Source organism: Ornithorhynchus anatinus, chromosome 21 (assembly GCF_004115215.2).
Source record: "Ornithorhynchus anatinus isolate Pmale09 chromosome 21, mOrnAna1.pri.v4, whole genome shotgun sequence".
Lineage (NCBI taxonomy): Eukaryota > Metazoa > Chordata > Mammalia > Monotremata > Ornithorhynchidae > Ornithorhynchus > Ornithorhynchus anatinus.
The window spans coordinates 1,657,556-1,683,027 of NC_041748.1; the positions used below are offsets into that span (position 1 = coordinate 1,657,556).

Consider the following 25,472-nt stretch of genomic DNA (forward strand, 5'->3'; position numbering starts at 1 on the left):
ATGTGGCTCCTCTCGCGCGCCCGGGCCGCCGTCCCGAGGCCGGGCCGGGCCGCGGCGGGGCGGCGGGGGGCGGCGGGCGGCCCGCCGGCCCCCCGGCCCCGCCGGGATTTCGCCGCCAGGCTGGCCGCCGGCCCCACGTTCGAGGATTTCCTGAGCGGCGTCCGGAAGCCCCCGGGACCGCCCGCCCCGTCGGCCGACCCGCCCCCCTACCTCGCCTCCGACGCCCTCCGGGAGGAGAGGCGGAAAGGTCGGCGGCGTTTTCCTCCTCCCGTTGGGCCGCCGGGACGAGCGCAGCGCTCACCGGGGGTCGGGCGGCGTACGCTCTCTCGTCCCTCGGTTTACCCGCGGGCGTCCCCCCGTCGGCGTGCCCCGTCCCGCCCCCGCCGACCTCCCACCCGGAATCCCCCGCTCTCTCAGCCCTATTTCTTGAGCGCTTTCGGTGTGCGGAGCGCTGCGTCAGGCGCTCGGGAAGTGGAATCGGGCACCACCCCTCCCCCACGACGGGCTCGCGGCCTAAGGGGGGGGCAGACGGCGAAACGGAGCGGGCGGGCGGGCGGCGCGACGGTAGCCGGGCGTCTCCGTCCCCGAACCCGCCGCCTCCTCCCCCCCCCCCCCCCCCCCCGGTGCAGTCTACCTGGAGACGTACGGCTGTCAGATGAACGTCAACGATACCGAGATCGCCTGGTCCATCCTGCAGCAGAGCGGCTACCTCAGAACCGGGGACGTCCAGGAGGTAGCACCCGCCCCCGCCGGATCTCGGGGTTCCCGTCCATCCCCCCCCCCCCGGAAATCGGGGGAAACCGTGTCCCCGTCGCCTCCTCTGGCCTCGGTCTCCTCGTCCGCGACGTCGTGATATCAATAATAATCGCGGTATCTGCCGATGACGGTAACTGGCGAGCGCCGGGGCGAGCGCGAGAGAAGCGGGGTGGCTCAGTGGCGCGGGAGGCAGAGGTGGTGGGTTCTAATGGCGGCTCTGCCGCTCGGCAGCCGTGGGACTTGGGGCAGGTCGCTTCTTGGGGCCCCAGTTCCCTCCTCTGTAAAACGGGGATGAAGACCGGGAGCCCCAGGTGGGGCGGCCTGATGACGACGTTGGTATTTGAGCGCTCACTGCGCGCCGAGCACCGTTCTAAGCGCCGGGGGAGATACGGGGTCATCGGGCGGCCCCACGGGAGGCTCCCGGTCTTCGGCCCCATTTTACGGATGAGGGAACCGAGGCCCGGAGAAGGGAAGCGACTCGCCCCCCCCCCCCCCCCGGTCGCGCAGCTGACAGGCGGCAGGGCCGGGATTCGAACCCACGACCTCTGACTCCAAAGCCCTGGCTCTTTCCACTGGGCCGCGCCGCTCACCTCGTTTCCCCAGCGCTGAAGCGCTTAACAGGTACCGGCCTCGTCGTTATCATCGTCACGAGGTAACGAGGTGGGACCCGGGCCCGGCCCGCGTGGGGCTCCCGGTCGTCATCCCCGTTTCCCGGCGGAGGGAAACCGAGGCCCAGAGGAGGGAAGCGACCGGCCCGCGGTCACCCGGGGGTCCCCGTGACTCCCGGGCTCTACCCACCAGTCCTCACCGTCGCTCCTCCGAGAGACGTGAAATGACCTGTCCGGGGTCACACCCGGCAGACGGGGGCAGGGACGGGAACCCCGGGGCTCCGACTCTTCCCGCCGGGCCGCGTCGCTCCCGGTCTTCGGAGTTTCGGGAATCTCACCGTTCCTTTTCTCCTCCCTCCGTAGGCCGACGTGATTCTTCTGGTCACGTGCTCCGTCAGGTGAGGGGTTCTCCCCGCCGCCCAAGCGGGAGGCCCGGGCGTCGGATCGTGTTCGTCGAGCATTCGCCGTGTGCCGAGCGCTGTGCCGGACGCCCGGGGGGGTCCGGGGCGACCCCGGACACGCTCCCCGCCCGCGGCGTGGGCGTAACGCCGTTGGCCGAGCCACTTCACCTCCCTGGGCCTCAGTTCCCTCAGAGAAGCGGCGCGGCTCGGTGGGAAGAGCCCGGGCTGGGGAGTCGGGGGTCCTGGGTTCGAATCCCGGCTCTGCCGCTCGGCAGCCGGGGGACTGTGGGCGAGTCGCTTCACGGCTCTGGGCCTCAGTGGCCTCCTCTGGAAAACGGGGATTAACCGGGAGCCTCCCGTGGGGCCACCCGATGACCCCGGATCTCCCCCAGCGCTTAGAACGGCGCTCGGCACGCAGTGAGCGCTTCACAGATGCCAACGTTATTATTAGTATTATCCGGAAGCGCTTAGTACGGTGCTCTGCGCATAGTTATCGCTCAGTAAACACTGTCGAACGAATGAAAGACCCCGAGCCCCACGTTGGACCGTGTCTGACGCGATGACCTTATATCTCCCCCGGCGCTCAGAACGGTGCCCGGCACGTAGCAAGCGCTCGGCACCGTCATTTAGAACGGTGCCCGGCCCATAGTAAGCGCTTAACGAATACCGGCGTGGCTCAGTGGGGAGAGCCCGGGCCCGGGAGTCCGAGGTCACGAGATCGAATCCCGCCTCTGCCCCTTGAGAGCTGTGTGACCGTGGGCGAGTCGCTTCACTTCTCCGGGCCTCGGTGACCTCATCTGGAAAATGGGGATGAACCGGGAGCCTCCCGGGGGACGACCCGATGACCCCGTATCTCCCCCGGCGCTTAGAACGGTGCTCGGCGCCTAGGAAGCGCCTGACGGATACCAACGTTCTCATTATTACCGACATTATCATCAGAGGGGGAGACAGACATAGCACAGAGAGAGAAACGATAGAAAGGGCCGTAGGTGCCGCGGGACCGGGTCGACCCGATCTGCTCGGCCCCCCAGCGCCCAGTACGGTGTCTGGTTCGGTGTCGAGGGCGGCTTTAAAGCCCTCGGCGGGCGTCCGGTCCGGCCCGCGCGCCGCGCTCCTCTCGCGCCGACCTTCTCCCCGTCCCTCCGGCCCGTCTCCGCCGACCTGTCGCCCGCCTCCCGCCTCTCCGATCCCACGGACGACGACTGTCCCCCGCTTTAAGGCCTCACGGGAGGCCCGCCTCCTCTCCCGAGAGGCCTTCCCCGACTGCGCCGTCCTCCCCGTCCCTCCGGCGCCGCCCGGACCCGCCCCCTTTCTGCCCCGCTCCGGCCTTCATCTCCGTCCGCGTCCCTCCCGCCCCCGCTAGACCTCCGGCTCCTCGCCGGCGGGGAACGGCCCCCCCGGCCCGGCCCCGCCGCCTCCCGGGCGCCCCGTCGGGCGTCCCGCGCCCGGGAAGCGCCCGATCGGGGCGCGACTGACGGACGGATCGACGGATCGACAGGGAGAAGGCGGAGCAGGCCATCTGGAACCGCCTGCGGCAGCTGAGGCCCCTGAAGGAGAAGCGGAGGCGATCCGAAGTCCCCGTCCGCGTCGGCGTCTTAGGTACCGCTCCCCCCGTCGCCTCTCGCCCGGGCCCGGTCGCGTCTCGGGGCCTCGGTTCCCCCCTCCGGAGAGCCCCGCGGGGGACGGTGCCCGACCCGAGCGTTTAGGGCGGCGCTCGGCGCATCGTGACGTCGGCTCTAAGCGCTTACTGTGTGCGGGGCACCGTCCTAAGCGCCGGGGGAGATACGGGGGCGTCGGGTCGGCCCACGGGAGGCTCCCGGTCTTGGTCCCCGTTTTCCAGGCGAGGGAACGGAGGCGCGGGGGAGTGAAGCGACTTGCCCTAGCGCTTAACCCGACGATTACCGATTGTCCACTCCAAGCGCTTAGCGCAGTGCTCGGCACGTGGTCGAGCGCTCGGTAAACACTACCGAACGAACTAGAAGTACCGTCGCTGGGATCGTGAGGCCGCGTCGGCGGCGGTGTCGGGATTGTCCGTCCGTTCGGCTCATCCGGTCGTAGTCGTTCGCCCGGTGGTATTTCCGGAGGGCTTCCTGTGCGCGGAGCACTGTTCTAAGCGCTTGGCCGGTCCAGCTGGGCAACAGGGAGAGACGGTCCCTGCCCGGCGACGGGCTCGCGGTCTAGAAGCGGGGAGACGGCGAGACGAGCTGCGCCGTCCTCCCTGTCGTCGCGATCGCGAGGCCGCCCGGTACCGTCGTGATCCCGGGCCTGCACGTCGGTGACGACGATTGCGATCCCGCACGGTCCCGAGGCTGCATGGCGGAGCGTCTGAAGTCCGAGGTGCTCCGGCGGGAGAGGACGGTGGACGTGCTGGCGGGGCCGGACGCCTACCGGGACCTCCCGCGCCTCCTGGCCGTGGCCGACTCGGGCCGCCGGGCCGCCAACGTCCTGCTGGCCCGCGACGAGACCTACGCCGACGTCACGCCCGCCCCGCCGCCCCCCGGCTCCACCTCCGCCTTCGTGTGAGAGACCGGGAGGACGAGGGAGGGGGGCCGCGGGGAGGAGGCGGGGACCCCGACGCCCGTCCACCCCCCGTCCCTCGCCCGCCACAGGTCGATCATGCGCGGCTGCGATAACCTGTGCAGCTACTGCATCGTGCCCTTCACGCGAGGCCGGGAGCGAAGCCGGCCCGTGGCCTCCATCCTGGAGGAGGTGAAGAGGCTGTCCGGACAGGTGACCGACCGCCCCCCCCCCCCCCACGGCCCCGAGTCTCCGTCGGGGAGGACCGACGTCTGCTCCGCCCCCTCTCCCCGTCCCCGCAGGGCCTGAAGGAAGTGACCCTCCTGGGGCAGAACGTGAACAGCTTCCGCGACGCGTCCGAGGCCCGGTTCTCGGGGGCGGCCGCCCCGGGCCTGAGCCGCGGCTTCCGGGCCAACGCCAGGGCCCGGCCGGGCGGCCTGAGCTTCGCCCACCTCCTGGACCGCGTGGCCGACGTCGACCCGGACATGAGGATCCGCTTCACGTCCCCGCACCCCAAAGACTTCCCGGACGAGGCAGGCGAGGGGCCGCGGGGCGGGCGGGGACGCTCCGGGGCGAGGGAGCGCCGGCCCCGCCGGGCGGGACGGCGGGCGTCTCCCCCGACCCCGTTGGACGGACGGGGGAGGCCGGGGGCCCGGAGGGATTCGGCGATGGGTCCCTCGGTGATATTCGGCGGGCGCCCGCTGCGTGGGAGGGTCCGGCATCCCCGGCGGCGGCGTTGATGTAGCCCGGCGCGCCCGTGGTATTTCTCGAGCGCTTACCGTGCGGAGAGCGCCGGGCTAAGCGCTCGGGAGGCTCCGGGACGACGGAGTCCCCGTCCTTCCCCGCCCAGGTGCTGCAGGTGATCCGGGAGCGACACAACGTCTGCAAGCAGATCCACCTCCCGGCTCAGAGCGGAAGCAGCGCCGTCCTGGAGGCCATGAGGAGGGGGTGAGGCCGGGCGGCGCCGCCGTGGGGGGTTAATCCAGCGCCGACCGGGCGCCCGGCGCCGTGCCCGCTCCCTGCCTCCGAGGCGCCGTCAGTCGGGGGTATTTACCGAGCGCCGACGGCGCGCAGAGCGCTCGGGCGAGTCCGACGGAGTTGGGGGACGCGGCCCCTGCCTCGAGTGAGCCGACGGTCCTCCGTTCCCTCGATCGTATTTTTCCGTTCCCCCGCCGCCCCTCCCCCCCCCGAGGAACCGACACGCCGTCGGTCGATCGGTCGTATCTGTTTTAGGCGCTCGCTATAGGCCACGCGCCGGGGGGAGCGCCGGATCATCGGGTCGGGCGGGGACCTGATGGCGGAGGTGTCCGGGAAGCGCTCTCCACGTGCCAAGCGCTCTTCTCAACGCCGGGGTCGGGGTGGGGCAGTCGGGTCGGGCCCGGTCCCTGCCCCCCGTGGAGAACGGCTTTATTATAGCGACGGGATTTAGCAGGCGCTTACTGTGTGCCAAACGCTGTGATTTCTTTATCTCCGCCGACGTCCGTCGCCTCCTGGACCGTCAGCTCGCTGCGGGCAGGGAACGCGTCCGCTCCTCGTTCCCTTGTCCTCTCCCAAGCGCTCGGTACAGTGTTTTGCGGACAGTAAGCGCTCAGTAAACTCGATCGAACGGATGAACGGATTCGGAGTCGAGACGAGGTGTTTACGGAGCGCTCGCCGTGCGCGGAACACCGTACGGGGCGCCTGGATGCGTCGGACGCGGTCCCCGGCCCGCAACGGGGCTCCCGGGCCGAGGAGGGAGAACGGCTGCGTCATGAAGATGGGATTTACCGAGCGCTCACTACGCGCCGAGCGCCGGGGTGGGTTCGAAACGTTCCGTCGGGACGTGGCCGTCTTCCTTGCAGTTACACGAGAGAAGCCTACCTGGAGCTGGTCCGGCACATCCGAGCCACCGTTCCAGGTAGACCTGATTCTTTTCCCCGGCGGCCGCTTGGCAGTCTTCCCCTTCCGCCCCGATCCCGGCGGCCCACCTGAATATTTGAAAATATTAACGTTGGTATTTAAGCGCTTCCTACGTGCCGAGCACCGTCCTAAGCGCCGGGGGAGAGACGGGGGCATCGGGTCGTCCCACGTGGGGCTCCCGGTCTTCATCCCCGTTTTCCAGATGAGAGAAGCCAAGCGACTTGCCCGCGGTCCCCCGGCTCTGCCCCCGGCGCCGAGCCCCTCCCGTTCACGCATCCGTTCACTCGTACTTAGCGGGCGCTCGCTACGCGCGGGGCACTGGGCCGAGCGCCCGGAACGTACGGGCGGGCCGCCGACAGAGACCGTCCCCGCCGGCGGTCGAAACGGGGGAGGCGGACGGCGGGACGGGGAGTCTGGCGTCGATGTCGTCGAGATAAGCGGCTAGACACACGTCATTAACGGAATTGATAGAGTAATAAATAGGGAAATAAGGCACGGGGGCTGCGGGGGCGGGAAGGGAAGGCCTGGGAGGGAAAGGTAGCCCCCGGACCCCGGGCTTCCTGTCGGTTGGGCGGTCCCGGGGCGGGGAGGGCACCTCGGGGGCAGTGACGAGGCGGGCGGGGGGGGCGTCCCGTCCACCCCTCCGTGTCCAGGGGTCAGCCTGAGCAGCGACTTCATCGCCGGCTTCTGCGGGGAGAGCGAGGACGACCACCGGCAGACCGTGTCGTTGCTGCGGGAGGTGGGCTACAACGCCGCCTTCCTCTTCGCCTACAGCATGCGGCAGGTGAGGGGGGGCCCGAGGGACCGTCACCCGCCCGGATTCATCCATTTCCATACGTTAATAGCGACGATGACGGTGTCTGGCGAGCGCTTACCGTGGGCCGGGCGCCGTACCGATGGTAACGTCGGTATCCGTCAAGCGCTTAACGCCGTTCTGAGCGCCGGGGGAGATCCGGGATAATCAGGTTGTCCCGCGTGGGGCTCCCGGTCTTCATCCCCATTTGACAGAGGAGGGGACTGAGGCCCAGAGAGGCGGAGCGGCTCGCCCGGGGTCACGCAGCCGACGGGCGGCGGAGCCGGGGTTAGAACCCACGGCCTCCGGCTCGGAGGCCCGGGCCCTCTCCGCCGAGCCGCGCTGCGGGCCGAGCGCGGCGGGGTGGATCCGAGCAAATCGGACCCGGTCCCCGTCCCGCTTCGGGCCCCCGGGCCCCGTCCCCGTGTTGCGGGGGCCGGGGGGGGGGGGGGGGACTGAGGCCCAGAGAAGCCGAGCGACTGGCCCGGGTCGCCCGGCGACGGCGGTGACGACGGCGTGGGCCGAGCGCTCACCTCGCGTCGTCGTTTCTCCTCCTCTCCCCGGCCGCGCCCCCGGGACCGGCCGCGTCCGGCAGAAGACCCGGGCCCACCACCGGCTGCGGGACGACGTCCCGGCCGAGGAGAAGCGGCGGCGGCTGGAGGAGCTGATCGGCGTCTTCCGCCGGGAGGCCGCCGCGGCCAACCGGGCCTTCGAGGGCCGCGCCCAGCTGGTGCTGGTGGAGGGGGTCAGCGAGCCCCCGGGCGCGCGCGGCGGACGCGGGGTCGGCGGGGAGGGAGGCGGAGGGACGGGGAGGAGGTCGGCGTGAGGGGAGGAGGCGAGCAGCGCGCTCCCGGGGCGGGAGGGAGCTGCCATTTTGGGGAGCGACCGCCCGCCACCCGCGTGTCCCCCCACAGACCAGCAAGCGCTCGGCGTCGGAGCTGTGCGGCCGGAACGACGGCAATCTCCGGGTGGTCTTCCCGGACACGGAGATGGAGGACGGGACCGTCGGCGGGGGCCTGGTCCGGGCCCAGCCGGGGGACTACGTGCTGGTCCAGGTGACCGACCCTTCCCCGGGGGAGGCCGGGGGAGACCCCCGGGGGGGGGCGGATGGGCGGCGGCCTCCCGCTCACCCGCCCCCGTCCCTCCCAGATCACGGCCTCCGGCTCCCAGACCCTGCGGGGCCTCCCCCTGCGGCGGACCACCCTGCGCGACGCCCGGGTCCCGGCGGAGGAAGGGGGAGGGGGCGGCCCCGCCGCCCCACTCCCGCCGCCATCTTAAGCGGGAAACGGACGCCGAGCGGAGGGAACGCCCCGGAACAGCGACGGTAACGCGCGATGCCTTTTCGTTTTGCCTCTCCGGCTCCGGTCGGGTGGCCCCGGAGCTCTTCCCGGCGGGGGGGAGCGGGACGTCCTCCGAGGGGCGGCGCGGCCTCGTGGCAGATCCGCCGGCGGGCGGCGTCTTACGGAGCGCCTCCCCCGGCGCGGAACGCTGCGCTGAGCGCCCCGGGGGCGGGGGACCCGGTTCGGGGCCCGGCTCCGCCGTCTCACCCCATCTAGGGGCTCCGGGCCGCTCCCGGGCGAGGTCGCTACGGGGGGCGGGGGGTGGCGTCCGCCCGTTCCCTCTTCCCGGGAGGCCCCCGTGGGACGGGGACCGTGTCCGACCTCACGATCTTGTATCCGCCTCGGCGCTCGGCACCGAGCGGGTGATTAAAGTACAGTAATGATCTAACGATAATATTAACGGCACTCGTGAAGGACTCAATACGGGCCGAGCACCGTTCTGAGCACCGGGGTAGGTCCTCGTTCATCGGGTTGGACACGGTCCCTGCCCGCATGGGGCTCCCCTTCTTAATCCCCGTTTTGCAGATGAGGGAACCGAGGCCCAGAGAAGTGAAGCGACCCGCCCGAGGTCCCACGGCTGGCGGGCGGCGGAGCCGGGATTGGAACCCGGGTCCAGGAGGGTCACCGCTCCTGGATCTCCCAAGCGTGAGATGCGCTCCGGGAGAGGGTGGTGACGCAGCGTGGCTCGGTGGCGAGAGCCCGGGCTTGGGAGTCGGAGGTCGTGGGTTCTGATCCCGCCTCCGCCGCTCATCGGCCGTGGGACTTGGGCCGGGTCACTTCTCCGGGCCTCAGTTCCCTCGTCTGTCAAACGGGGGTGAAGACGGTGAGCCCCACGGGGGACAACCCGATGACCCTGTGTCTACCCTGGCGCTTAGGACAGCGCTCGGCACCCCGTAAGCGCTTCGCAAACGCCGCAGTCGTCGTCATTACGTGACGGCGTTTATGAAGTTCCAACTACGCGCTAAGCACTGGGCTGGATACATTTTTCCGGACTTGACCCCCACCCGGAACTCATCCCCTCGCGCTCTCTCCCCGTTTTACAGAGGAGGCAACGGAGGCCCGGAGAAGGGAAACGACAGGCGCCGGGGGGGTCACCCGGCGGGCCGGAACCGGGATTAGAACCCGGGTCCCCGCCGCCTCCCAGACGCGGCCTTTTTCCAGCGGATGAGGAACGGTGCCGATGGAAGGAGGAATTCCGCAAACCGGATCGGTCTCCCCAAACAATCCAATCGGTCGTACCCTGTCTGTGTGAATTTGGGGGGGAGAGGTGGGGTCTCTGGCGCGGGTGAATGAGCACGCGTGCGTTGGGGGGGGCGCGGGGGTCTCCGTGGGCACGAGGGACAACCTGACCTCCCCCGGCGCTTAGAACAGTGCCCGGCACATAGTAAGCGCTCACCGGATACCGTCGTCGTCATTGAGAAGCCCCCGCGGACCCGGGACGCTCCTCCCGGCGTGGAAGCCCGGGGTGGGACGGTCACCGCCGGGGGCTCGTGTCCGCGGGATCGGCTGGTCCTCCCTGGGGCCGCGACGGGCCCCGGGTTCGATTCCCCGCGCCCGCCCGTCGACGATGACGGTATCTGTTAAGCGCTGGCTACGGGCCGAGCACCCTTCTAAGCGCTCGGGAGAGCCGGGCTCATCGGGTCGTCCCTCGTGGGGCTCCCGGCCTTCGTCCCCATTTGACAGATGAGGGAACCGAGGCCCGGAGAAGTGAAGCGGCTGCCCCGAAGTCACGCAGCTGGCGAGGGGCGCGGCCGGGATTAGAACCCGCCACCTCTGACTCCCAGGTCCGGGTTCTGTCCACGCTGCGTCTGGTGATTTGAGTTACCGGGAGCCTTTTAGAAGGGTAGAAGCCGCCGATGTGGGGGGGGGGGGGGGTTCCACCCCGTCGGCGGGGAAGGGTGAGGGGGAGCCCCTCGTGACCGCGGAGGACCTGGGTTCTAATCCCCCCTCCGCCCCGTGTCCGCCGTGTGACCTTGGGCGAGCCACTTCTCTGCCCCCCAGTTCCCTCCTCTGGAAAACGGGGATTAAGAGCGCGAGCCCCAGGTGGGCCGGGGCCCGTGACCAACCTGATGACCTCGCGTCTACTCCGGCGCTTCGAACGGCGCGTGGCACGGAGTAAGCGCTTAACGAGTGCCCTGATGGTTCTCGTTCCGAGGGCGGGGGTGGGGGGAGGAGGATGGAGGGGACCCTCTGGGCCCACGGGGGACAAGGGTCCCGGGAGGAGAAAGACGAGGGGCAGCCGCGCGGACGAAACCCCTTCCCCGCCGGAGCGTAGCGGCCGTCGGCGGGAAGAAATTCAGGACGCGTTGGTCTTGCGAGGCCGGCTGGGCCGTTTATTGAACGCCCCCCACCCCTGTCGACCCCGCGTCCGGTGCCCCTCCCCCCCCCCCCACCCCGGTGGGCAGCCTCGCTGGCCGCCGACAGGGAAGGGGTGGGGAGAGTACGTTGGTTGGGGGGCCGGCCTTGAGCGGAAGCGGGCCGGGAGGGAGGGGGACGCGGGCGAGCCCCTCGGCGTGGCCCCAGCTGGACCCCGGCCTCCTCCCGGCGGGTTAATTGAGGCAGGTGACCACCACAGCCCCGTCCTGAGGGAGAGACGGGGAGGACGCGTCAGTCTCGGAAGCGGGGCGGCCTTAGCGCGTCGGGCCCGGGCGTCAGGGGGCCCCGGGTTCTCACCCCGGCTCCGCCCCTCTCCTGCTGGGTGACCTTGGACCGGTCACTTCCTTGTGCCTCAGTTCCCTTGTCTGTAAAATCTGGTCCCCCTCAATCAGTGCTATTTATTGGGTGCTTCACGTGTGCGGAGCACTGGACTCCCCCTCTAGCCCGGGCTGCCCGTGGGCCGGGATCGTCACTCTTTATTGGCGTGCTCTCCCGAGCGCTTGGGGCAGTGTTCCGCACCCGGCAGGCGCTCAATAGATATGATCGAATGGACCGTCGCGGAGGCGCCGGACACATCCCCTGCCCACGACGAGCTCTCGATCTAGAGCAGCTCCCTCAGGTTAGACACGATCTCCGCCCTGGAGGGGCCGGCGGACTGTCGGTATCTGTTGGGCGCCTCCTGTGTGCGGAGCACCGTGCTGAGCGCTGGGGGAGTCCAATAGAGTTAGTAGACCGGGTCCTTCCCTTCAGGGTTCTAGCAGCCTAGTAGGAAGCAGCTGCGTCTCTGCCCTTACCCTCATCGGTGGTATTTATTGAGCGCTTACGGCGGGATTGAGGCCGTGAGCCTCAAGTAGGACGGGGACTGTGTCCGACCTGATTTACCTCTATCCACCTCAGCGCTCGCTACAGTGTCTGGCGCACAGTAGGCGCGTAACGAATACCGCAGTGATGATGATTAAGGAAGTGATAGTCTGGAGGGGGAAACACATTAGCATCAGTAATAATAATGTTGGTATTGAAGCGCTTACTATGTGCAGAGCACATACAGGGTCATCAGGTTGTCCCAGGTGGGGCTCCCCATTTTACAGATGAGGGAACTGAGGCCCAGAGAAGTTAAGAAATAATTCATAGTCGCGGAAGGAACCCCGAGGGGGGGGGGGAACATCCACAGCCCAGGGGTCGCGGGTCAAAGTGCAAATAATAGTGATGGTGTTGGTTAAGCGCTTGCTACGGGCCGAGCACTGTTCTAAGCGCTGGGGGAGATACGGGGTCATCAGGTCGTCGCACGTGGGGCTCCCGGTCTTCATCCCCATTTGACAGACGAGGGAACCGAGGCCCAGAGAAAGGACTGGGCCCAAGTCACCCGGCCGGCGGGGGCGGGATTAGAACCCGAGACCTCTGACCCCCACCCACTCGGCCGCCCGCTCCCGAGCGGATACCTTATCGGGCTCGGCCGAGCCACCGGCAAACGATCCCAGCACCGGCGCGGGAGGCAGGTTCACCCTCGAAAACATGGCTGCGGCAGGAGGGGAGAAGGGAAGGCCGGACCCCCGGCGGGGGACAGTAAGAGACTCCCCCCGACCCTGCCCGCCACCTTCCGGTCCCTGCCTCCATCGAGCGCTGTACCGAGCGCTCGGCGGGCGCACGATGCGGAAGACTCGGTAGACGCGTTCCCTGCCCGCAAGCCGGGGAGACGGACGTCGCGACCCGAAATAGAAAAGGAGATGCTGTTTCGTGTCCGTCGGAGGTGGCCGGGGGCCCGCTCGGCTAAGCGTCCCTGAGCTGCCGGGGAACGGCGGCGTTAAAGACGCCCCTTTTCCCAGGTTCCCCATTTTCTCCCCGGGAGGGACGAGCGTCTCCTAACTCACCCCGCACGTTGCCGAAGACTTTCTTGGACTGTTCCTCACACCAAGGGATCAGCGCGGCCAACTGAGAGAGAGAGAGAGCTTTATTCCGGAGGGGGATCGCGGCCCGTCAGTCGCCGCTATGTACCGAGCGTCCCCTCCGGGCCGCGTCGGCCAACTCTGGGAAGCGCTCGCGAAATAGCACCCCGACCTATCGAGGGGAACCACGCCGCAAGCCGGAGTAGCGGTGACACCCTCCCCCCCCCGGGAAGATGGACGCCCTCGTGGGAACCGGCTGCCCGACTGGGATCGGGAAAGGAAAAACCCGTTACCACGTCGGGATCCTCAGCGCTGTGCGTAGCTCTGTGGAAAAGCAGAAGAGTCGCCGTTGATTAGGGAAAGAGCGCGGAGCGCTCCCCGTTTTCCGGCTCCTCCTCGACTCCCGTTCACCCCCCAAATAGCTTTCGGGGCGAACCCCTTCCCGCCTCCCCCGGTCCGGCCTCTTTTCCTCGCTCGAGAGGCAGCGAGGCTCGGTGGCGAGAGCCCCGGCTGGGGAGCCGGAGATCGCGGGTTCAGATCCCGGCTCCGCCGCGTGTCAGCTGTGGGACTTGGGGCAAGTCACGTAGCTTCTCTGGGCCTCGGTGCCCTCGTCTGGAAAATGGGCCTAAAGACTGCGAGCCCCACGTGGCACGACCTCATCACCCATCCTCCCCCAGCGCTTCGAACGGTGCCTTGCACGTAGTAAGCGCTTAACAAATAGCAGCGTTATTATTATTTGCCAACTTTCCCCTTTGCCAGCTGACATATCTCCTCTTTAAGTGCTCCGTCCCCTCACCCCCACCGACCTCCCCTCGCCGATCGTCTAGTCCAGCCCGACCCGCGCTCTCCGCTCCTCTAACGCCGACCTTCTCCCTGGGCCTCCGTCCCGTCTTTCTCGCCCGCGTCCCGCCTCTGGCCCGGAAGGCCTTCCCTCCTCAAATCCCACAGACTCGGTTTCCCCCCATTTCGAATCCTTACGGAAGACCCACCTCCTCCGAGAAGCCTTCCCCGACTAAACCCCCATCTCCTCCCCTCCCGCCCCCTTCTGCGTCGCCCTTGCGCTTGAATTTACCCCCTTTATCGTCCCTCCTCCGGCCCTTAGGCCAGATCCGTCATTTATTCACTTCTATTGACGTCCGCCTCCCCCTCTAGACCCTAGACTCGGGACAGGGAACGTGTCCGTCGTCCTCTCCCAAGCGTCCGGTCCGGTGCTCTGCGCACGCGAGGCGCTCAGTAAATAGGACCGATCGATTGGCTACCTGTTCATCCTCAGGGCCGTCTCCAGTGTGCTGCTGCTCACCACCGTGTTGTAGGCGATCTCAAGAACCTGAGGGGGAGGAGGTAAAGGAGAGTGGGAAGGGGAGGAGGAAAATGGGAGTGCAAAGGGGAGGAGAAAAAGGAGAGTGGGAAGAGGAGGAGGAAAACGGAAGTGGGAAGAGGAGGAGGAAAACGGAAGTGGGAAGGGAAGGAGGAAAAGGAGAGTGGGAAGAGGAGTGGGAAAAGAGGAGTGGGGTGGAGGAAAAGGGGAGTGGGAAGGGGAGGAGGAAAATGGGAGTGCAAAGGGGAGGAGAAAAAGGAGAGTGGGAAGAGGAGGAAAACGGAAGTGGGAAGGGAAGGAGGAAAAGGAGAGTGGGAGGAGGAGGAAAAGAGTGGGGTGGAGGAAAAGGGGAGTGGGAAGGGGAGGAGGAAAATGGGAGTGCAAAGGGGAGGAGAAAAAGGAGAGTGGGAAGAGGAGGAGGAAAACGGAAGTGGGAAGAGGAGGAGGAAAACGGAAGTGGGAAGGGAAGGAGGAAAAGGAGAGTGGGAAGAGGAGTGGGAAAAGAGGAGTGGGGTGGAGGAAAAGGGGAGTGGGAAGGGGAGGAGGAAAATGGGAGTGCAAAGGGGAGGAGAAAAAGGAGAGTGGGAAGAGGAGGAGGAAAACGGAAGTGGGAAGGGAAGGAGGAAAAGGAGAGTGGGAAGGGAAGGAGGAAAAGGAGAGTGGGAGGAGGAGGAGGAAAAGAGTGGGGAGGAGGAAAATGGGAGTGCAAAGGGGAGGAGAAAAAGAGTGGGAAGAGAAGGAGGAAAAGGAGAATGGGAAGAGGAGGAGGAAAACGGAAGTGGGAAGGGAAGGAGGAAAAGGAGAGTGGGAAGAGGAGGAGGAGGAAAAGAGTGGGGTGGAGGAAAAGGGGAGTGGGAAGGGGAGGAGGAAAAGAGTGGGAAGGGGAGGAGGAAAATGGGAGTGCAAAGGGGAGGAGAAAAAGGAGCGTGGGAAGAGGAGGAGGAAAACGGAAGTGGGAAGGGAAGGAGGAAAAGAGGAGTGGGGAGGAGGAAAAGGGGAGTGGGAAGGGGAGGAGGAAAAGAGTGGGAAGGGGAGGAGGAAAATGGGAGTGCAAAGGGGAGGAGGAAAAGGAGAGTGGGAAGAGGAGGAGGAAAACGGAAGTGGGAAGGGAAGGAGGAAAAGGAGAGTGGGAAGAGGAGGAGGAGGAAAAGAGTGGAGAGGAGGAAAATGGGAGTGCAAAGGGGAGGAGAAAAAGAGTGGGAAGAGAAGGAGGAAAAGGAGAGTGGGAAGAGGAGGAGGAAAAGAGTGGGGAGGAGGAAAAGGGGAGTGGGAAGGGGAGGAGGAAAAGAGTGAGAAGGGGAGTGGGAAGGGGAGGAAGAAAACGGAAGTTAGAATTAGAGGGTCACGGCTCCATCTTCCAGAGACCCAACGGTTCGGTGGAGAGACGGTTTCTAGAACCCACCGACCGGAAGTTCATCGGCTGCTCTCGAACCCAAGGCCATCGATTTCTGCTGGGGGATTCAAGATTGGCCCCCCAGCCTCAACGGAAATCCCCCCACGGCTCTCCAGAGAAAGGGAGTGTGGGGACCCGTCTGACTTAATAAGGATAGTAACGATACGTTAAGCGCTTACTATGTGTGATACACTGTGCTGACTTCAGGGTTAGATAAAATAGGACCCAAGTCCCAAATGGAGAAGGACAGGCATTTCGTCCCCGTTTGGCAGATGAGGAAAAGGAGGGCCGGAGTTTTATTATCATTATCATTATTAATGATAAAAAACGTATTATTCAATAAAAATTTAAAAATTACTAAGTAAAATATATTAAAAGTAATTACTATTAATAAAGATAATAGTATTTATTAAGCACTTCCCAAGTGCCAAGCACCGTTCCAAGTGCTAAGATAGATACAAGTTAATCAGGTCGGACGCAGTCCCCGTCCCACGTGGGGCCCACAGCCTTCATCCCCCTTTCACAGATGAGGGAACTGAGGCCCAGAGAAGTGAAGTGACTCGCCCAAGGTCACTCGGAAGACGCGTGGCGGAGCCGGGATTAGAACCCAGGTCTTTCTGAATCTCCGGTCCGAGCTCCAGCCACTGAGCCGCTTCACGGTACTGGTTAATCAGTCCGTGGTATTTATTGAGTGCTTACTTTGGGCAGAACACTGTTCTAAGCGCTCGGGAGAGTTCAGTGCCAAAGAAATGAGCCGATTCCCTGCCCATAACGAGTTTTTAAACGCTTACTACGTGCCAGGGCCTGTACTAAGCGCCGAGGGAAATACGAGAACGGGTCGGACGTAGTCGATGCCCCACGTGGGGCCTCACCGTCTTAATCATCATTTTAGAGATGAGGCAACTGAGGCCCAGAGACGTGACTCGTCCAAGGTCACACAGCAGACTGGAGGCGGAGCGGAGATTAGAACCCAGGCCCTCTGACTGCCTTCCCGCCAACTCTTCCGTTCTCCCTCCCTCGTCCAACAGGGCCAGTCCCCAGCCTCCGACCTCCCCCCCCCCCCCACCCCAGACACTTACGGTGGTCACCGTTACCGGACTGCGGCCCGACCCCCTGACCGAGGTCGCGTACGTCAGGATGGCCGTGTTCTTCGCCGGGAAGGCCAGGGACGTATTCCGGATCACCAGGGTGTAGTCGTTCCTCTGTTGGGGGGAGAAAATCGGTCGGTCGTACTTACTGAGCGCTTAAAAGCGTGCAGAACACTGTACTGAACGCTCGGGAGGGGACAGTGGGACAGGACACACCTCCGCCGCCCACGGTGGGCTGACAGTCTTAAGGTGGAGGGCAGGAGAGCGAGCGTAGGGGAAGAATCAATAACGATGATCATTCGTTCATTCAATAGTATTTATTGAGCGCTTACTATGTGCAGAGCACTGTACTAAGCGCTTGGAATGGACAAATCGGTAACAGAGACAGGCCCTGCCCTTTGACGGGCCCACGGTCTAACCGGGGGAGACGGACGGACAAGAACGATAGCAATCTCCCCTAAGTTGGTATGAACGTCATAATTCGACAAGATGATGGTCCTTGTTAAGCGCTTACTACGTGCCAAACACTGTTCTAAGCAGTGGGGCAGATCCAAATGGGTCATTCGCTCATTCAGTCGGACTCCGGGTGCGGATCACCGTCCTGAACGCTCCGGGGGACCAGAGTATAACGATAACCGGACCAGGTCCCGGCCCGCCACGAACCCGCTCGTCGTCCCCATCTTCCAGATGAGGGAACTGAGGCCCGGAGAGGGGAAGCGACCGGCCCAAGGTCACAGGGCAGCCGGGGGAAGGAGCACCGACCTTGAGCGACGAGGCGGACACGACGCAGGAGAGCATGGTTCCGATGACGGTGGGGGCCAGCACGGCCACCAGGCCGGCCCTTCGGCCGGGCAGGGCCGCGGGGCCCGCGGGGACGGCCAGGGCCGTCCGGCCGTACGTCACTTTGGTCTGCCCGGGAGAAATTAATATTATTATTATTATTATTTCTCACTGGCATTCGTTAAGCGCTTACTATGTGCCGGGCACCGGACCGAACGCTGGGGGAGATATGAGCTCATCGGGTTGGCTCCAGTCCCTGTCCCACTTGGGGCTCCCAGTCTTCATCCCCATTTTCCAGATGAGGAAACTGAGGCCCAGAGGGTTGTTCCTTATTTGGTATTCAGTGCTTACTACGTGCTAGACACTGAAGATAGCAGCTCATCGCGTTTGGACACGGTCCCCGTCCCACGTGGGGCTCCCAGTCTTCATCCCCATTCTCCAGATGATGAAACTGAGGCCCGGGGCGGGGGGGGGGGGGGTTGGTATTCAGTGCCTACTATGTGCTAGGCACTGCAGATAGAAGCTCATCACGTCGGACACAGTCCCTGTCCCGCTTGGGGATCACAGTCTTCATGCCCCTTTTCCAGATGAGGAAACTGAGGCCCGGAGGGAGTTTCTTTGGGTATTCGGTGCTATGTGCTAGGCACTGCAGATAGAAGCTCATCTCGTCGGACACAGTCCCTGCCCCACGTGGGGCTCCCAGTCTTCGTCCCCATTTTCCAGATGAGGAAACTGAGGCCCAGAGGGTTTTTTTTTTTTGGCATTCGGTGCTTACTATGTGCTAGGCACTGCAGATAGAAGCTCATCACGTTGAACACAGTCCCTGTCCCACACGGGGCTCCCAGTTTTAATGCCCCTTTTCCAGATGAAGAAACTGAGACCCAGAGGGTTCTTTCATGGTATTTCTTCAGCACTTACCATGTATCAGGCGCTCTACTAAGCACTGGGGGAGATATAATAATAATGATAATAATAATCTGGGTATTTGTTCAGCGCTTACTATGGGCCAAGCGCTGTTCTAAGCGCTGGGGGAGATATAATAATAATCATGATTTTGGTATTTGTTAAGCGTTTACTATGGGCCAAGCGCTGTTCTAAGCGCTGGGGGAGATATAGGAATAATCATAATTTTGGTATTTGTTAAGCGCTTACTATGTGCCAAGCGCTGTTCTAAGCGCTGCGGGAGATACAAGGTGATGAGGTGGTCCCCCGCGGGGCTCACGGTCTTCATCCCCATTTTACAGAGGGGGAAACCGAGGCCCGGAGAAGGTTTGCTTTTTTTTCTTAGGGTATTTGCTGAGCGCTTCTTTTGTCCAGGGGGTCTTTCCTCTGGCCCCCCAGCAGGAGCGGGGCCGGAACCCAGGCGTCCCGGCCGACCCCCCGAGAGGCGTCCACCCCATCTCCTCCCGCCCCCGGCAAGCGGAGGACTTACACAGTAGACGCTCAGAAAGCAGGCCTCGGTAAACTTCACCTCCAGGAGAGAGTAGCTCAGTGGTCTTCCCTCTGTGGCCGCTGCAGACGCAATCATAATAATAATAATAATAATAATAATGTTGGTATTTGTTAAGCGCTTACTGTGTGCAGAGCACCGTTCTAAGCGCTGGGGGAGATACGGGGGTCATCAGATTGTCCCGCGTGAGGCTCCCGGTCTTCATCCCCATTTTCCAGATGAGGTCACTGAGGCCCAGGGAAGGGAAGTGACTCGCCCACGGTCACACAGCCGACAAGCGGCAGGGCGGAATAACCGATATGGAATAACCCGGGCCCTCAATCTGACGCCCGGTGACAGCCAAGCCGCTCACGTCCACTACAGATGTGATCCCCTCTACCGTTAGAGGCCAAAAGCATTCAGTGGTATTTATTGAGCGCTTACTGGGCGCGGAGCACTGTGCTGAGCGCTTGGGAGAGCCCGATACGGCACAGCTGGTAGACACGGTCCCTGCCCCTAACCAACTCATTGTGTAAAGCGGGAAACGACACTATCATATGAATTCGTTCATCAGCGGTACTGCTTGAGCGCTTACCGTGTGCAGAACACTGTACTAAGCGCTTGGGAGAGTCCAGTAATAATAATAATATCGATATCTGTTAAGCGCTTACTACGTGCCGAGCACTGTTCTAAGCGCTGGGGGAGATACAGGGTCATCAGGTGGTCCCACGTGAGGCTCAGAGTTAATCCCCCTTTTACAGATGAGGGAACTGAGGCTCAGAGAAGTTAAGTGACTCGCCCACAGTCCGTCAGAGGTATTTATTGAGCGCTTCCCGCGTGCAGAGCGCTGGACTAAACGGTAGGGAGAGTCCACTACAGCCGAGTTGGCACATTCGATCTCCACCCGGGACGAGCTGACAGTCCGGAGTCTTCAGTTCTGCCCCTTCGTCTCCCGGCCTAAAGCTTTTTCCTGTGGCTACTGATCAAGCGCCTACCGCAGATGCATCTCCCAGGGAAGCAGCGTAGCTTAGTGGAAAGAGCCCGGGCTTGGGAGTCAAAGGTCGTGGGTTCTAATCCCGGCTCCGCCACTCGTCAGCTGTGGGACCGTGGGCGAGTCGCTTCACTTCTCTGGGCCTCAGTTCCCTCATCCGTCAAATGGGCATTAACCGGGAGCCTCCCGTGGGACCACCCGATGACCCTGTCTCTCCCCCAGCGCTTAGAACAGCGCTCTGCACCTAGGAAGCGCTTAGCAAATCCCAACGTCATTAAACACCGCCGTTATTATCGTCATTTCACGCGCACCGCCTCCGCTCGGGGCTTTCTGCCGTCCCCTCTCCAAACCCTCCATTCCTCCCCAAATTGGGGACATCGAGGCAGCGTCCAGTCCAGCCGTCGACGCCAGTGGGACGGCCAGAGGGAACGAAACTCACCGCTGTCACAGGCGTTGATGGGGTCCACGAGCGACTGGAAAGAGTCTCCCGCCTGGAAGAGACCCACGGAAGAGGCGTCTACGACAGTCTGTCCGGCCCCCGGCCCCCTCCTCCCTCACACCTCCCTTTTCCCCTTCCGCGGCCCGCGCGCTCCGCTCCTCTGCCGCTCACCTCCTCTCTGGGCCTCACCCGGGGTGGGGACTCCTTGCTGTGACTCTCTTTTTTTTTAACACGATATTTGTTAAATGCTTCCTACGTGTCAGACACCGTTCTAAGCGCTGGGGGAGATGCACGGACATCAGGTTGGACGCAGTCCCCGTCTCGCACGGGGCTCACAGCCTTCACCCCCTTTTTACAAGTGAGGAAACTGAGGCCCGGAGAAGGGAAGGGACTTGCCCGGTCTAGGAAGGGGTAGGATTTAATCCCCATTTTACAGATGAGGAAACTGAGACAGAGAGAGGTGAAGTGACCGGCCCAAGGTCACCCAGCAGGCCTGCGATGGAGCCGGGATTAGAACCCAGATCCTTCTGACTCCCAGGCCCAGGTCCTACCCACTGGGCCACGCCGCTTCTCGAAGAGGCCCGAGGTCACCCAGCAGGCCAACGGCGGAGGCTGGATTAGAACCCAGATCCTCCTGACTCCCAGGCCCGGGTTCTCCCCGCTAGGCCACGCCGCTTCTCGAAGAGAAGTGACAGGCCCCAGGTCACCCAGCAGGCCTGCGGCGGAGCCGGGATTAGAACCCAGGTCCTTCTGACTCCCAGGCCCGGGTTCTACCCGCTAGGCCGCGCCGCTTCGGCGTTTCATCTCTAGGTTTGGCAAAACCAGGCCGAGCCCCCGAGAACACGGGCATGGTTTCTCCATTCCGGTCACTCACCGAGCATCCCGCTTACCTTCTCCGATATCGACGCCGATAAGAGAGAGTTCAGTAAGTCTCCCGCCTCCAGCGGGAGCGGAAGGGTCTCGGACAGCGAATCCGCGAGTCTGAAAGAAGGGGACCCCCGAGGTAAAAGGAGCCCCGGCGGCTTTGAAAGCTCTCGACCCCCCCCGTCCCCGTCCTCCCTCACCTCTCCGATCGTCTACTACAGCCCAGCCCGCCCACTTGGTTCCTCTGAAGCCGACCTTCTCGCCGTTCCTCTAGACCGTCAGGTCGTAGCGGGCTGGGGACGTGTCCGTTCTGTCGTTCTATTGGACCCTCCCAAGCGATTAGTACAGTGCCGTGCGCCCAGGAGGCGCTCAGTAAGTAGGACCGACCACCCGGCCGTCCCTCGGTCTCGCCGCCGACCCCTGGCCCGCGTCCTGCCTCTGGCCTGGAGCGCCCTGTCAGTCATCCGGTCGTTCAGTGGTACTTGCTGAGCGCTTACGAGGTGCAGAGCACTGTCCGAAGCGCTCGGGACGGACAACCGGGCAACAGAGAGAGACCGGCCCTGCCCGGCGACGGGGTCCGGGCAACGACCCCCACCTCACCTGGTCAGAAGCATCTCGCTGCGGACGACCTCCACGTCTCCCTGTCGGATGAGGAAGGCCGCACACCGGGAACCGTTGACGGACGCGGACAGGGTGAACCCCAGGACCATCGTCAGCTTGAAGCCCAGCAGGGTGGTCACGGGGGCCAGGAGCCTGGGGGACGGAAGAGGGGGTCCGCAAAAGGGGGTCCGCTTTTCCGCCCCGGGGGACCCCGGCGGTGTGGCGTTAGTACAATACGATACGACAGTTACAATCGGAACTGTGGTATCCGTTAGGCACACTGCACCGAGCGAGATCACCTCAGCAGACCTAGACCCAGTAGTAATGTTTCCGCCATTAGGAGGAATTGGATAAATGCGGGAAAGGAGAGAATGGGTGAGAGAGAGGATGGGAAAAAGAACGGGAGAGAAAAACGGGAGAGGGAACGGCAGAGAGAGAGTGTGGAAGAGAGAACGGGAGAAAGAAAACAAGAGCCAGAGAATGGGGGAGAGAGAACCGGAGAGGGATAAGAGGAGAGAGAGAGAGAACAGGAGAGAGACAATGGGAGAAAGTGGGAGAGAGAGGAAATGGGAGAGAGAATAAGAGAGGAGGAGAGAGTATGGAAGAGAGAGAATGGGACAGAGACGATGGGAGAGAGAGATGGGAGCGAGAACAAGAGAGAGAACGGGAGAGAGTATGGAAGAGGGAGACAGTGGGAGAGAGAAAATGGGAGAGAACGGGAGAGAGGAAATAGGAGAGAGAGTGAGAGAGTATGGGAGAGAGAGTGGGAGAGAGAGAATGGAAAAGAGAGAACAAGAAAGAAAGAGAATGGGAGAAAGAGACAGACGAGAGAGAATGAGAGAGAGGATGGGAGAGAGGGAATGGGAAAGAGAGATAGAGAATCGTCAGAGAGAGAGAGACAACGGGAGGGAGAGGGAGAACAAGAGATAGAAAGAGAACAAGAGAGAGATAATGAGGGAGAGAGAAGAGGAGATAGAAAGAGAGCAGGAGAGAGAGATAATGAGGGAGAGAGAAGAGGAGATAGAAAGAGAAGAGGAGATAGAGATAATGAGGGAGAGAGAAGAGGAGATAGAAAGAGAACAGGAGATAGAAAGAGAACAGGAGATAGAAAGAGAACAGGAGAGAGAGATAATGAGGGAGAGAGATAATGAGGGAGAGGGAACAGGGGATAGAAAGAGAACAGGAGAGAGAGAGATAATGAGGGAGAGGGAGAACTGGAGATAGAAAGAGAGCGGGAGAGAGGGATAATGAGGGAGAGGGAGGACTGGGGATAGAAAGAGAGCGGGAGAGAGAGATAATGAGGGAGAGGGAGAACAGGAGGTAGAAAGAGAACAGGAGAGAGAGATAATGAGGGAGAGGAAGAACAGGAGGGAGAAATAATGAGGGAGAGAGAACAGGAGATAGAAAGAGAGCAGGAGAGAGAGAGAGAGATAATGAGGGAGAGGGAGCACAGGAGGGAGAGATAATGAGGGAGAGCGAACAGGAGATAGAAAGAGAGCAGGAGAGAGACAATGGGAGGGAGAGGGAGGAAAGGAGATAGAAAGAGAACGGGAGAGAGAGATAATGAGGGAGAGGGAGAACAGGAGGTAGAAAGCGAGCAGGAGAGAAATAATGAGGGAGAGGGAGAAGAGGAGAGAGAGAATGGGGGAGAGAGAGAAACCCAGAGGAGTCCAAGAGGGTGACGGGGGTCTCTTACCCGGCCCCTTTGAGATCCACCACTACTTGACTGGTGACATCCACCCCCCGTGGGCCGACGGTGGTGTTCACGCCGTCCGTCACCACGTTAGACACTTGAAGCCTGGAAGACAAGCCGAGGAGAGCCCCGGGTCCTCTCTCTGTTTTATGGTATTCGTTCAGCGCTTACTGTGGGTCGAACACCCTTAATAATAATAATGATGATGATGATATTTTTAAGCACTTAGTACGTGTCAGGCACCGTAAATAATAAAAATAATAACGATAAGGAGAAATTATGGTATCTGTTAGGTGCTTACTATGTGCCAGGCACCGTAGTAAGCGCTGGGCGCCGTGCCAAGAAGCGGCCTAGCCCGGTGGAAAGAGCCACGGCCTGGCAGTCTGAAGGTCATGGGTTCTAATCCCGGCTCCGCCCCTTGTCTGCTGTTTGGCCTTGGGCAAGTCACTTCACTTCTCTGGGCCTCAGTGACCTCATCCGGAAAATGGGGATGAAGACTGGGAGCCCCACGTGGGACAACCTGATCACCTTGTATCTCCCCCGGCGCTTAAAACAGCGCTTGGCACCTAGTAAGCGCTTAACAGACACCAGTATTATTTTATTATTATTATGACTTCACTTCTCTGGGCCTCAGTTCCCTCATCTCACCAGCCCACCCCCAGCGCTTAGAACAGTGCCTGGCACACAGTAAGCACTTAACAGACACCACCCTTACCATCCTCTGCACCTCAGTGACCTATCCTGAAAAACGGGGATTAAGACTGGGAGCCCCATGTGGGCCAGGGACTTTGTCCAACCCGATTATCCTGTGCCTACCTCGGCGCTTAGAACAGTGCTTGGCACATAGTAAGTGCTTAACAAATGCCATTTTTTTAAAAAAAAAGGGGGGTGAGGGATGAGTGAGGGTGATTTCCTAAGAGGTTAAGGGTACAGACTCAACCGCTTAGGTGGGGCAGAAGGGAGCGAGAATAGGGCGGGGAGGTGAGGGGTTAGTCAAGGAAGGCTTCTTGGAGGAGGTGGGATTGCTTTTCCCCTCAGAAGGATTTGGAGATGTGGAGAGGAAGGAGTAGGGCAACACAAAATAATAATAAGAAGAAGAATGATAATGTTGGTATTTGTCAAGCGCTTACTCTGTGCCAAGCACTGTTCTGAGCGCTGGGGTAGACACAGGGTCATCAGGTTGTCCCCCGTGGGGCTCCCAATCCTCACCCCCGTTTGACAGATGAGGGAACTGAGGCCCAGAGAAATGACCTGCCCAAAGACCCACAGCTGATAAGTGGCAGAGGCGGGATTAGAACCCACCACCTCCGACTCCCAAGCCCGGCCTCCTTCCACTGAGCCACGCTGCTTCTCTGTGAATGTGGAGAGTTCCAGTCGCAGATGGAGGGGAGGCAGAGAAGTTCGCAGAAGCGGGTGAAGCCACGACTTGGACTTCATTCATTCACTCCATCGTATTTATTGAGCGCTTCCACCGTGAGAGTGCTGTACTAAGCGCTCGGGAGAGTGGATTAGAACAATAAACGGGGAACGCGTGTTCGAATTCCGTCGTAGTGGACTCTCCCAAGCGTTCGCTACAGAGCTTTTCACCCCGTAAGCGCTCAGGAAATACCATCGATGGATTAGAGAAGCAGCGTGGCTCAGTGGAAAGAGCCCGGGCTTGGGCGTCAGAGGTCATGGGTTCGAATCCCGGCTCTGCCACTTGGCAGCTGGGTGACTGTGGGCGAGTCGCTTCACTTCTCTGGGCCTCAATTCTCTCACCTGTAAAAGGGGGATTAACTGTGAGCCTCAGGTGGGACCACCTGATGACCCTGTATCTCCCCCAGCGCTTAGAACAGTGCTCTGCCCGTAGTAAGCGCTTAACGAATACCGACATTATTATTATTAGCAAGGAGCAGGTGGAACCTTGAGACTGTAAATCCAGCCATTAAGCGAGGTGCTGCCCCAGCAGACTGTCTGCCCCTCGTGGGCAGCGATCGCTTCTACCGATTCTGTTGTCCTGGACTCCCCCAAGAGCTCAGTACAGCGCTCCGCGTCCCGTGAGCGCTCAATAGGTACCCCCGACGGATTAGCGAGCAGCAAATGGAACTGCTAGGTGGCTCCTCCCGACTCCACTGTATGGGACTCTCTCGAGCGTTGGGGACGGCGCTTCCGCACCCCGTGAGGGCTCCACAGATGCCCCCGGATCGATTGACGGCCGGCCCCCGCGTCACTCACCCCAGCAGACCGCCCAGGGGGTTGCTGAGAAGGGAGTCGAGCTGGCCGGTCAGCGAATCGGTCACCTTGGAGACGTCCAAGCCGTCCACG

The 25,472-nt window shown here is 62.6% G+C and overlaps 2 protein-coding genes across 2 annotated transcripts; one reads left to right on the forward strand and one right to left on the reverse strand.

The window, feature by feature from the left end:
* On the forward strand, positions 1 to 9,396 carry CDK5RAP1 (CDK5 regulatory subunit associated protein 1). Its single transcript, XM_029049554.1, has 14 exons — positions 1 to 247; positions 630 to 733; positions 1,728 to 1,762; positions 3,264 to 3,364; positions 4,074 to 4,284; positions 4,375 to 4,495; positions 4,585 to 4,815; positions 5,133 to 5,230; positions 6,124 to 6,179; positions 6,835 to 6,965; positions 7,570 to 7,719; positions 7,889 to 8,029; positions 8,124 to 8,298; positions 9,358 to 9,396. The coding sequence occupies exons 1-13, from the start codon at positions 1 to 3 to the stop codon at positions 8,250 to 8,252; spliced, it is 1,755 nt and encodes a 584-aa protein (XP_028905387.1). The 3' UTR covers positions 8,253 to 8,298; positions 9,358 to 9,396.
* Positions 9,397 to 10,699: 1,303 nt separating this feature from the next.
* Positions 10,700 to 21,901, reverse strand: LOC103168108. Its single transcript, XM_029048691.1, has 11 exons — positions 21,476 to 21,901; positions 20,902 to 20,992; positions 20,012 to 20,063; positions 18,585 to 18,664; positions 17,135 to 17,281; positions 16,364 to 16,486; positions 13,833 to 13,900; positions 12,867 to 12,897; positions 12,559 to 12,619; positions 12,130 to 12,206; positions 10,700 to 10,896 (listed from the first exon to the last, which is right to left on the reverse strand). Exons 1-11 carry the CDS (start codon positions 21,583 to 21,585, stop codon positions 10,864 to 10,866), a joined length of 873 nt encoding a protein of 290 aa, XP_028904524.1. The 5' UTR covers positions 21,586 to 21,901; the 3' UTR covers positions 10,700 to 10,863.
* Positions 21,902 to 25,472: the final 3,571 nt, after the last annotated feature.

What these genes read in the sequence shown, in the direction of transcription:
- CDK5RAP1 (XM_029049554.1), top strand. Translation starts at nt 1, where the DNA reads ATGTGGCTCCTCTCGCGCGCCCGGGCCGCCGTCCCGAGGCCGGGCCGG. An exon ending in CCGGGAGGAGAGGCGGAAAG is followed by an intron (nt 248 to 629) that starts GTCGGCGGCGTT and finishes CCCCCGGTGCAG; the next exon opens with TCTACCTGGAGACGTACGGC. An exon ending in TGAAGAGGCTGTCCGGACAG is followed by an intron (nt 4,496 to 4,584) that starts GTGACCGACCGC and finishes CCGTCCCCGCAG; the next exon opens with GGCCTGAAGGAAGTGACCCT.
- LOC103168108 (XM_029048691.1), bottom strand. Translation starts at nt 21,585, where the DNA reads ATGGTCCTGGGGTTCACCCTGTCCGCGTCCGTCAACGGTTCCCGGTGT. An exon ending in GCTTTCTGAGCGTCTACTGT is followed by an intron (nt 17,282 to 18,584) that starts GTAAGTCCTCCG and finishes TCTCCCGGGCAG; the next exon opens with ACCAAAGTGACGTACGGCCG. An exon ending in GCGCTGAGGATCCCGACGTG is followed by an intron (nt 12,620 to 12,866) that starts GTAACGGGTTTT and finishes TCTCTCTCTCAG; the next exon opens with TTGGCCGCGCTGATCCCTTG.